Source organism: Juglans microcarpa x Juglans regia, chromosome 7D (assembly GCF_004785595.1).
Source record: "Juglans microcarpa x Juglans regia isolate MS1-56 chromosome 7D, Jm3101_v1.0, whole genome shotgun sequence".
Classification (NCBI taxonomy): Eukaryota; Viridiplantae; Streptophyta; class Magnoliopsida; order Fagales; family Juglandaceae; genus Juglans; species Juglans microcarpa x Juglans regia.
In genome coordinates, this window is record NC_054606.1 from 5,212,902 (window position 1) to 5,225,015 (window position 12,114).

Below are 12,114 nucleotides of genomic sequence, written 5' to 3' on the forward strand. Positions count from 1 at the left end.
CTTGAAGGAGAACTCAGAAAGCTAGGGTTTCATGGCTCGAAGGGGAGAGACAGAGGAGAGCAGAGAGATGAGATTCAAATGACACGGGGAGTAAGGCGTAGTTTTTTTTTTTTTTTAGTATTAAAACCGGGTACCGGGGTTAAAATCTGATACCCTGGTGTAATACCGTAACCGGCCCGAATTGGTCCGGTTAGGGGTGATGCGGGTTCCAGCCCGAATAATATCCGAGCCGAAACCCATAACCGGAACCCGATTATCCGGGTTTTGGACCGGACCTGATAAAAATCTAACCCGGATGAACAATCTTAAGCTAATGTAAAACAAAAAACACTAGTTAAACAAAATGCACTAATCAATGTGTATATCCCTACACAAGAAGACTGCATTGTTAAGAAGAAGCACCCATGACAGGATCAAGGGCTATTAATGCCTCGTTTTTTTTTTTAGATGAGATGAGTTGAGATTAAAATTAAAAAATAAAATAAAATAAAATATTATTAGAATATATTTTTTTAATATTATTTTTATTTTGAAATTTGGAAAAGTTGAATTGTTTAATTTATTTTAGATAAGAATTTAAAAAAATTATAATGACTAGATAAGATGAGTTAAGATGAACTGTAAAAACAAACGAGATCATGTCTCCCAATATTAAACCAGACAACACACTCCATAAATGTAAATGTAGCAGAATTATGTTTCCTATTAACCAGACTTAACACAGAAGAATAAATTTATTGGAGTTGGTTCTTATGGCAGTGTTCAGATACTACCTACTGGTCAAACTATAAGCTCTTCAAAACAAATTGTAACAAGAGACTGAGAGACTATACACAGTATCAGATACCGAGATCATACCAAAAAATAAAATCCAGTTCAAATTTCGAGGGTTACTAGAAACATCATAAACATTCTTCCCCAAGTGTTCTATCTAGGCATGATGGTTGGAACGACTCCACTATCAAGGTTGCTGCCAGATACTTCTGACGACACATAAGGATTCTTCACTGTTGAGGATGATGGTGGTGAAGACATAACTTTTTCCACATCAGTGACCATGGGATCTGCTGTTTTGATGTCAGACTCTGGCATCATAAGGCATATACTATCAAGTTCTCGAACCACGTCCGCCATTGAAGGTCGTGCGTCTGTGTCATCTTGGCAACACTTGAGGGCCAAGTTCAAAAATTTAACCACACATTCAGAAGGATATGATCCCATCCTTTCATCAATGACCGAAAAGATCATACCAGACTGATAAGCGACATTAACCTGAAAAGAATGAAAACAATAGAAAAAAAAAAAAAAAAAAAAAACAAGAGACTAACATGTTAGACAAAAGCCACAAAACTTCAGCCGGTGTATCAAATGGATGAAATAAAATGGACATTATGACAAAGCGATCTTAAAATTTATAGGAAATACTGAGTGCATGTCAGGAGTTCTAAAACACAAGAGATTAATGAATGGAGCGTTTTGCATCAGTCTCAGTCAAGGCCGGAGGTGAAGATTGTAAAAGGAATTCAATGTCTCTGTGCTAATTTATTGAAGCTGAAACTGAAACGTGTAGAGGAGGGAATCTCTCTTGATTATAGACCAAGTCTAAAATTATTTTTTTATCAGTTGATCCAAAATGATATATGGGAAGACAGAGAGAGAGAGAGAGTAACTACAGGCTGCTTCCTTGTTTTTTATGCTCTAGGAATAAAAAGAAGTACAGAACAATTTTCCTTTCCTGTCCAGTCACCACAGAATACCATTGGGCCCCTATTGAATCCAAGGTAAACAGTTCTATGTTAAGGTTTTACCTCTCTAACAATATTTTTCCCATGTGAGATTGGCTGCATCCCAGTCAGGAGTTCGAGAAATACGACTCCAAGACTGTAAACGTCACTTTTGTCTGTCAGTTTATGTGTCAAAAAGTACTCTGGATCAAGGTAACCCTGCAAAGTTATAACAGAGAATGAGAATAAAGAAATAGACACCGGTTACATTTCCTAAAACATACCGTTCAATCTATTTCGTCTAGTTTGAGTTCAATTTATCTTATTTTGAAAATGGAGAGAAGTACAAATTGTTGCATGACCTTAAAATTTAAACTCAATTGTATTTTGTTATTCTACTTGGTAAAATGTACATATCACCAATACGAGTCTTACAGGTGTCCCCTTCACAACTGTGGATACATGAGCAGGCACAGTCCCTTCAATATCTGGAACTGGAGCAAGTCGCGAAAGTCCAAAATCAGCAACCTTTGCTGTATAATTAGAATCTAATAATATGTTGCTGGCCTTGATATCCCGATGAAATATCGGAGGATTAGCTTCTGTGTGTAGGTAGAGGATGCCCTTACTTGACCCCAGGGCAATTCTCAATCTCATCGCAAAACTCAGAGGTTCTTTACATTTTACTGTGTACATGAACCAGTAATAAGCTTGTTTATATGGAATGGTGAACTTGGAAAGCAAAATGGTTCTGTCTGGCTCCTAAAGAACAAGACAGAAAAAGAGGTGGGGGTGGGGAAATGGAGGAAGTGTACTATGCAAATCATATTTTACAATTTTCACTTGCATTAATATGCAATGAAGAACACACACAAAATTATTGTGACATTAATAGAAGTAAAACTTAAAAGGATGAATATAAGGTGTACCAGAAAGGTGATCCCTTAGAGTACCATTCACCATAAACTCATAGACCAACATCTGCAGGCACAGCAATACTCACATGAAGCTTTTCCCAAGGCAAAAATTTCAACTAATTCAGAAACAGAAAGCATAAAAAAAAAAGTCGTCATGAAAGTCAAAACATTTTTGCGGGAGAAAAGTACAGCTACTGGAAAAGGAAAGGATAAACAACAACGTATGTTTGGTTTGAGAGGTTTTTCAAAAATTTTAAAAATATTTTCCCTTTCAAACCAAAACTTCTTTTAAGCTCCAAAAAAATTCATCTCTCATCTTTTTACATCTAATCATTTGCCTTGATTTTTGTTACAAAACATAAACCAAAACAACTTCCACAAAACCCAATGCAAAATGCATCCAAAAAAAAAAAATCATCCAAACTTTTCATTTTATCTACTCACGTTCACTAAACGCAATACAAAATTTACATCTCAAATATTTTCATCCAAACAATTTTTCATCATTCCTACCCACTTAAACAAAACCTAACACACAACACTTCTTAAACCTTTTTTTTCAAGAATTGTCAGAATTAGAAAAATTCACTTACGGGGCATGCCCTAGACTCCCAAGTGTATAGTGAAAGGAGACAAATTATCCTTAATCATGGAGAACTCTGCATATTCTTCAACATTATCAACTAATATACTTGCAGCCATTTACGCGGTTTACATATTTCTTTCTTTCTTTTTTTTCTTCTTCCTTTTATTTTTTAGTGAAAGATCTTACAGCTTTCATAATATTTGAAATTTTGTTGCATTTCTGACTAGGTTGATAGGAATCATCTCCCATGGAGTCATAAGATAGATGGATAAGAAAAAATACCTGTTCACCCTCTTCATCACAATATCCAATCAAAGACACTAGGTCTCGATGATGTAACCTTGATAACAATTCTATCTCTGTTAAGAACTCCTTCTCACCCTGTAAGGATCCCTCTTGTGCACGTTTAATGGCCACAAGTGTTCCATCAGCTAGAATGCCTTTATAGACTTTTCCATACCCTCCTTGGCCAATAAGAGCGGAGTTGTTAAAATTGTTTGTAGCCATAGCCATTTCTCCATAATTGAAAGCCTTCACACCGTCAATTCTCAAGGAGGCCTTAGATGCTGCATATTAAATACAAGTCCAATGTTGAAAATGAAAGCATGGTGATAGAAAACTTAAAAGAGTATGTTACAAGTCCTTAAAACATGTGAATGTAAACCACGTGCCAGTTCTAAGGCAATGCAAAAAACACCATTAATGACCACACGTTATCCTAAAATTTCCAGCTAGAAGCATAATAAGGAAACTGAATTTGAAGCTTATTAACATGGATTCTTTAAAACCATTTTTAGAAACATGATATAATGAGTACATTTGTCATGAATGAACTGATTCATTGGCAAAGAACATCATAGGAAAGATGAGTGGCTTCCCATCTTCTCGGGATGCATACTCCTTTGCAATAATCCTACTTAGACAAAACAAATCTTAACAGGATGAAAAGTAAATTTATTGGCCATGTTAAACAGTAAGGGAATCCTTGACTTCCTATATCTCAGAGTTAACAATACTTGTTTTTATCATACATATTTATAATAAAAACGGAGGACTGCTAAAATCCGATGAAACAAAAAAAGGCTACAATCAGAAGGATCTTTATTATAATAATTTATCCTTTACACTGTAACTCAGAGAAGTAACCAGCCTGATATATGAGCTAGCCAGAACTTCTTCAGAGATTTAGGCTGCATTCAAGTTTATGCTGAGCTCAGGCTGTGCTCAAGTCAGCTAAATTTAACCTAGCCTATATAGGTCTAATATATATATATATATATAGATTTGCAGAACACGCGCACACATGTATATATTTGCATCTTACAGGCCAACAACATTGTTAAAATCGTGGCTAACTGGTTGTTCTAGAACTTGCATATGATTTGAGACAACATGAAACCCAAGTCTCATGGTACTTTTCAGTGGACTCTCATCTCTTAGAGGCATGTTTGGGAAGTGAGATGAGATGAGAATTCTATGAATAGTAGTGAAATGATTTGAGTTAAGATGTTTTATTAGGTTTTGGGAAAGGAGAGAGAAAAAGCTGAATAAAAATATTATAAAATTAAAATATTGTTAGAATATAATTTTTTTAATATTATTGTTATTTTGAAATTTAAAAAAGTAGTATTGTTTTTTGTGTTTTGTTTGGAAGTTTGGTAAAATTGTAATTATTAGATGAAAAAGTTGAAGATTTGAAATTGAAAAGTGTTTGTGTTTGTGTTTGATTGATGTTTGGGAAGGAAATTAAGAGAAGTTCTGAGATGAGATGAGATCATCTCACTTCCAAAACAAGCCTTTAATGATGTTTCTATTCGCGTGCCAGTCCAAGCTTAGGCTGAAACTTGCCCAACATTATTAACTAAGAAAGAGCTAAGATATTTGGCATTTTGAGCCAGACTGGGGCCTTTTTACCTCAGGCTAAGCTTGCCTAGCCTGATTGATGGGCCTAATCCCGATGCAGAATAGAAACATTACATATCTACCTACACATCCCAACATCATAAACATAAGAACTCACCACGACGTCTTCTTGTAACTGCATTATACTTCTTCATACGCTTTCTTAGTATTAAAAGAGAGACAACTGCGGACATCGCAACTGCACCTGCAATGGCCCCCACTACTATGCCAGCCAGTGCACCTTTGCTTAAACCAGACCTTGGAGAGGTGGCAATCACTGTGAGATTAGTGAGAACTATGAGTACAAACAACATCATAATTATCCAACATTATTCATTTCAATGCGAAGACATAAAAGAAGGAAAGGTATGACTGGGGAATATATCATTTATGCATGGCATCAGCTCATAAGTGGCATATCATGTGGTTTTGCAGCTGCCTTGCTGGTCAATATAGAATGCACCTTGATTGCCCCGGAAATTAAAAATCATCTTGAACTGAGTTTTAACAAGGATAAGTTCAATTTTAAATATTAAACAAAGTACACAAAAACATCATAACAACTTCATTTTTAAGCTTTGTAAAGAAAAAGATTCAGGAAAGGAGATGGGACAAAGGCAAGTAATTGTTCTACACTTAACATGGCACGACTATGACAAAAGCATTGAACTAAACTCCCTGGATCAAGAGTATCTTCAACGATATTTGGAAGCAAAAGGCAAGGCTACCTCCACTTAATTATGCCACTCACAGACACGCACTGCATGTCACTCAGAGCAACAAGAATAGGTAAGCATTCTTAAGTACATAAACACCAGTAACAGAGAATAATGCCACATGGATATGATTATCTTTTAAAGCATTGAAGATTTCAAGGAAATATGTTAAATATGCATCAATTCCAACTTCAACAACTGTGTCGCAAATTACATCAGATTAGGGTTTCGAGACAAACCATCTTTATACATGTCCAGGAGAGTGAAGTTCAGAAGTTCATAAGGTCCAAAGATGTCACTATCAGGAATCTTCCATGATGTGTACATGTTCATAATTCGCTGAACCTCACTCCTATTGAAGATATAAGGATTGCTGCTTTGATTACTTGGAAAAAGCTTCAAGTACATTTTCAGTCGAGGGCCTTCTTCCCATTCAAAATTAACAATGTACAGCTGATAAAGGAGTAGATCAAGACCATCTGTCAGGTAATCCTCAAACATTGATAAGTAAGGACGAAAATCTGAGAATCCAGGACTTTTCAACCGATATCCAACAAGTAGAGGGGCAAGACAGGTACAACGTTCAGGAGATTTAGGGGAATGTTCATAAGGGGGCGGACATCCTGGACTGTCACAATCCAAAGTGTTATTCGTTGGACCCTGATTTTTATTTTCAGCATCACGTTCAGATCCACAGAAACTGACTAGGTTGGTGTTCGAGCATAAGGGATTCCCTTGAAGCCTGGAAGTCAACAACCAAAACGTGTGACACATCATTATATCAATGTGCTATGTTTGTTCCACCTCACGACACTAAAACTAAAAAGAGCTCATCCACACTCTTTTTCCAAGTAGTCACATGAATATGAAACTATATTTTATTACACATGAAGGTAGTCATACGAATGTGAAAATATATTTTATTACATATGAAGGTCTACATGAAACAAATTATGAAATGTAAATTAAGAAGCAAGTAAAGAAGCAAACCAGACGGTGACATTTTGAGGTAGATTAGTATCGCCTGTAATATTTGAAAGCTTATTATTCTGCAACTCCCTGCAATATTAAAGAGCCACGCGAAAAAGCTTAGAAAATTCAGTATGAGATCCTTTCATACTTATTTAAAAGTCAACCCAGGAGGTAGCAACAATAAATTTCACAAAAGAGTGTGCAGAAATCAGAACAAGGAAGCAACTGTAACTTGTATCAACATGAGAACAACATGCTTGGAGCGTGAATGTGCATCCACACACCCACGCCACCATACAATGACACTTTCAACCAAGGGAAATAGAGATATTGTCATTCAGGTCTTACACTGTAAGGCTTTCGTTTCCATTCAAAGTCCTATTTTGCCAAATGGTGGATGGAATAGAGCCACTCAATGAATTGTTCGCAATTGACCTGTCAAGAGGAAAAATTTACCAACTAAAGCCGTTTGTTTTATTAAAATTTATAATTTATTGAATTATAATAACTAGTACCTCAAAATCTAATGGTTGAGAAAAGTGGAAACTCAAATTTACATAAATGTGAAGCAAGTTACAATAGCATTGACCCCATATAACTAAGCACAAAAGGATAAATTGAGAGACTACTCACAGTATCTGGAGACGAGGAAGATTTGAAAAGCTGACAGGAATTGTTCCAGTAAGATTGTTGTTGGATAAATAGCTGAGCACATTACTCAAACAATATATGTCAGAAAAGGGAATTGTTGGCACTAATTATTTTTGAAAGCTAGGAGACACATCTGTTAAAGCTTTGTAACATCCGAAAATTAAATTTAACTGAAAAAAAAAAAGATGGAGAATCTTACATGGACGTGATATTCTCAGAAAGTCTCTCTGTAGGTATGGTTCCATTTAGCAGATTTAAACTGAGATCTCTGAAATTATAAGATATAAACAAAGCAAAGGTAGCAAGCAGAGTTGTCTTAGACAAAGTAAAGATAACTTTCTTCGGCCTGGTACATTTATTTTTTTTAGAAGCTCATACTTGATCATCATAGAATAACTTCAAAAGTAAATAAAATACAGCAACTTACAGATAACCAAGGTTCGGTATTCGGCTCAAATCAGGAATCTCCCCTTGCAAGTTGCAGTTCCTAAGGCTCCTAGAAAAGCCAACACAAAAATCATAACACCTTGAATGTACATGGGCACGAGCATACTTCTTGGTTACCATCTAGAGAGCATATAAAGCTAGAGCATGAAAGATTTGTGATAGCTTCATTACAACTCAAGCAGATTACATAAAGCGATATGTAATATCAAACAGCAAAGGATTAATCGCAGAAAATCCTAACTTGTTCAGTGTACCAGTTATTTTGACGTTTGAAAAGAATAATAAATTTCAGCTTCAGACCTCAAGGCTAGTACCTGGTTCTGCCTTTGCTTCTGAAACCTAGTTACAAACATAGGATAATAATATGCACTTACAACTTCAGCAATTTAGACATGTTGCTATAAGAAGCTGGAATTGTAGTCCCATCAAAGTGATTGTTATCAAGTTGACTGCAAAACAAAGAAATGCACTCTTAAGCGAGTTTGAACTATAATACAAGGGAAAGGAGAGTACTTCAGTAATATTACCTCATAGGAAAAGGAAAATTTAGAAAATTATAACCTTGTTCAAGATGAGAAGCACAAGCAAATGACACCAAATTCAAAAGTTCAATTGTAAAACCATTTATGCTATGTGCACGCACGCACGCGCACACACATTTATGTTCCAGGAAAGTAGAAACCATACATTATCAGTAAACTTGGCAGTTCGGAGAACTCCGGTGGAAGATACCCGGATAAGTTGTTATTATCCAAAAGGCTGCAGGTGCAGAGTTGAAGATGATCACTGATCTCATAGATTGTACAGACAGATGACTCATCATAAAATATGAGTATATGACCAATTACCGACTTACAAGTGAACAAGACTTGGTAATCTGGATAGCTCCGGGGGAATTTGCCCACTAATTGAATTGTTGTTCATGTGACTGCTCACAAGGTGAAGTAGAAGGGTTAATCATTGCATAACTTTTTTAGATGATATAGAATCTGAGAAACACTTACAAATGCTTCGTTTTGTTCAAATTTGAAAATGATACTGGTATTGGTCCTGATATGTTGTTCTGATCAATTTGTATTCTGTCCAAGTTTGGAAGATGACCGAGCTCTTCAGGCAATGGACCTGTTAATTGATTTCCATTCAGAAGCCTGGGAACATGGAATATTACAGATGGAATTAGAGATAAAGCAAATTACATATACCAACATCAGGCATTCAGAATGATGCCAACAGAGCAAGAAAATTAGATCACACACACAGATTATATATCTACATTTTCTAATGGCATGAGTATATCATCATGTGAAAAAAATAGTATCTAACCTATCCCATAGAAAAAAGGTGATCAACTTACAAGAGTTCCAAAGTGGTAATGTTGCCTATCTCCTTGGGTATACTCCCACTTATGCTGTTCCACATAAAATCCCTTTAACAGAGTAGACAGAGAAAAATATATCAGTAGGTTACATAAATGAAAAGTCGAAAAATGTCAGTAGGTTACATAAATCAAAAGCCACCATGCAGTAGAGAACACATTTTTAGAATATTGAGTGAAAAAGGTATCCAAAAATCTGACTCAGATATAGTTGTCTGAAGCACAAAATGTAGCTTTCAGAAAAGCTTCGCCTTACAGTATTTGTAGGTACAATAAGTTCCCAAGCTCTGGTGATAGACTTCCTGACAATCCCATTTTCAGAAGTAGCCTGCAAAGAGAGGTCCAAATGAAAATTGTTAAAGCAACAATGCAAAGTCTTCAATGGAACTACTCAAAAGTTAATAACGCCAAGTTGTATCAAAGCTTTGTAATCTTATGTCTGAACTTTAGGGAAAGTATACTTTTCATCCATAGATTACGATAAATTATATAATAATGGAGTAGTTATTAATTTTTTGGACCAATGAATAAGATAATAAAAACTGTCACACTGTCACAACATAGGGTGCACCAGAAAAATCAGCCCTACACTGCAAACTGTGAAAGTTACAATTAGAATTCATTGGAATTACTTATAAAACTCAGTTCCATCTAGTAAACACTTAATATCTATGCACTCTCTTTACAATGATACTCACCCAATGTGAGATTAAAAAAACCTGAGGCATCACAATCTCCCCCACTCCCCACTCAAATCCCTATTTTCCTTGTCAGGGCTTGCATCACAATGCAGTGCCCCAATTCCAAATGGATTTCCAACCCAACTCCGAAATGTGTCACAACCCAAGAATGTGCAAAGACTAGTCAAAGTTATATTCGGAGTGCTCTACAATCACTTATATAGCTCGGGGACTTGGCACCAATAAAATGCCCTCACAGAGTCACAATTCATATATCACCGTGTGATTTAGAACAATTTAATGCATTACCAATTATTTTATTTTATTTTTATTTTTTATTTTTATTTTTATAGGTCAAAAGGAAGGAATAAATATGCATTACAAATTTAAAAAGATAGATTTTCATATTCATTTAAGACATGTTGGTATTTTTGTCTAGCAAAATTGGGAAACATACATTCGCATCGATTATCCTCCCTGATAAAGATTAAAAATAAAGGGGATGTTAAAATCATACAGTTGCTGAACATGTAAATATCCATCTGTTAATGTTCTATTGTAGCACACAACCCCTGTCCAATTTGATGTACACGGATCTCCTCGATTCCAATTACTCAGATTCTTATTGGGATCTATCAAACTTCTCCTGATGGCTCGCAATGCCGTCACTGAAAATAAATACAAATGTTAGTCATCATTTAATCAACATGAACATTTACAGAATTTGTAAGCTTTGGTATGGCCCCTGTGTTTCTCTAATTCTAACATTGGGGTTTCCACATTGACCGAAAGTGAATTTTTGTTTTAAGAAAATTAACATCAAAATTGTTAGCAGAGCCAAGTCTGAGCACATACACTCAAATAACATCTATCAACACTAATCAGTAATCACTTCCCACTTGAGAGAATTGAATATGTAAGTGATCAGGTAACTATAGATCTCTTTTTACAAGATGCACATATCTATAAAACATGCCTCCACGTGCAATGATACTTCTAAACAACCATTCCCCCAAGAGTGTAATTGCCAAAAGAAGCTTAAAAAAAAAAAAAAAAAAAACCACCAAAATCACCTTCCACTTGGTCGGTAATGCGGTCATCAGCTCCGAAAGATAGAGAAGCCCAACACAACCATGCAACAACAAATATTCCATACTTCCAAGCTGTTGACTTAGACATCCCAGTAACGCATAGAACGTCAGAACTCGCAAACTTCTTCTACTACCCAACACTGGGAATTGTAGTAGTATGCGTGTACCACACCTGATAAAGGTCAATATCAGAACTTAGAGAGATGAGTTCCAGAGCAGCAGAATTTATCTCAAGAAAAAAGAAATACTAACTCTGGAAAATAAATCAATAATCAGACAATTATTAAACAAAAGTACAGCAATGAAAAAGTCCCAATAAATGAAAAACCAAGGAACTATAAAAAATAAAAATAAAAAGTACACCAATGAACAAGCTCCCCTTACTAGGCAACCAAACAAAGAAAATCACTCAAAAATCTCGTCCCATACAGCTTGAGAAGAAATAAACCAACCAAACTGCCAAAAACAAAAGGAGAAACCCTCACAAGAAGAAGATTGAATATATAGTTGAAAAATATATTAGAATGATGGAAACATATATATATGTCATGCAATTGAAATATTTACCAGGGGGCAGCTTGAGCAAGAAAGAAAAGAGCTTGAAATTAATTACCTGATGAAAGGAAGTATCTTTCTGACCAGGTCCCCATTACGAATGCTCAAGCATTTCTTGCTGATGCAGATCGTAGCCATCTTTTTCACACACCGAATAGAAATAATACATATAAAGTATATATCTGATGGCGGGCTGAAAGACGTTGACTTTTCTGGGCGGGTGGTTGCCGGGACAACTTATCAATTTAATATTGAAAAACCTACTCCACAATGCAATGGCGAAAAGAAAGAAACCCAAGTTTTGGACCATTGTTCAAACTACCCAATGAACAGAAAAGATAAAAATAAAAAACCTTTCATTAAAAACTAAGGAGACTGTACGATGATAGGTTAATCCCGAGAGATCCAACTGTAACATGGAAAACATAAACGTCTGAGGGTAGTTTCGTGTACAACATGCTCTTCGATCCGAGACGCAGTCAATAAATATAAGTTTTG

At 35.6% G+C, this 12,114-nt stretch overlaps 1 protein-coding gene across 3 annotated transcripts; it reads right to left on the reverse strand.

Moving 5' to 3' along the window:
• Positions 1-715: 715 nt before the first annotated feature.
• Positions 716-12,114, reverse strand: LOC121240040 (probable LRR receptor-like serine/threonine-protein kinase At1g06840). Of its 3 annotated transcripts, none has more exons than XM_041137483.1 (21): positions 11,675-12,114; positions 11,044-11,233; positions 10,488-10,638; positions 9,547-9,618; positions 9,270-9,341; positions 8,920-9,063; positions 8,772-8,843; positions 8,603-8,674; positions 8,290-8,364; positions 7,896-7,964; positions 7,668-7,736; positions 7,451-7,522; positions 7,166-7,252; positions 6,836-6,904; positions 6,085-6,587; positions 5,248-5,406; positions 3,510-3,793; positions 2,654-2,705; positions 2,160-2,410; positions 1,809-1,943; positions 716-1,272 (listed from the first exon to the last, which is right to left on the reverse strand). In XM_041137483.1, exons 2-21 carry the CDS (start codon positions 11,147-11,149, stop codon positions 928-930), a joined length of 2,859 nt encoding a protein of 952 aa, XP_040993417.1. In that variant the 5' UTR covers positions 11,150-11,233; positions 11,675-12,114; the 3' UTR covers positions 716-927. The 3 variants fall into 3 exon arrangements, with proteins under 3 accessions (XP_040993417.1, XP_040993418.1, XP_040993419.1); XM_041137484.1 differs by lacking the exon at positions 11,675-12,114 and adding an exon at positions 11,491-11,577; XM_041137485.1 differs by lacking the exons at positions 9,547-9,618; positions 10,488-10,638; positions 11,044-11,233; positions 11,675-12,114 and adding an exon at positions 9,433-9,451.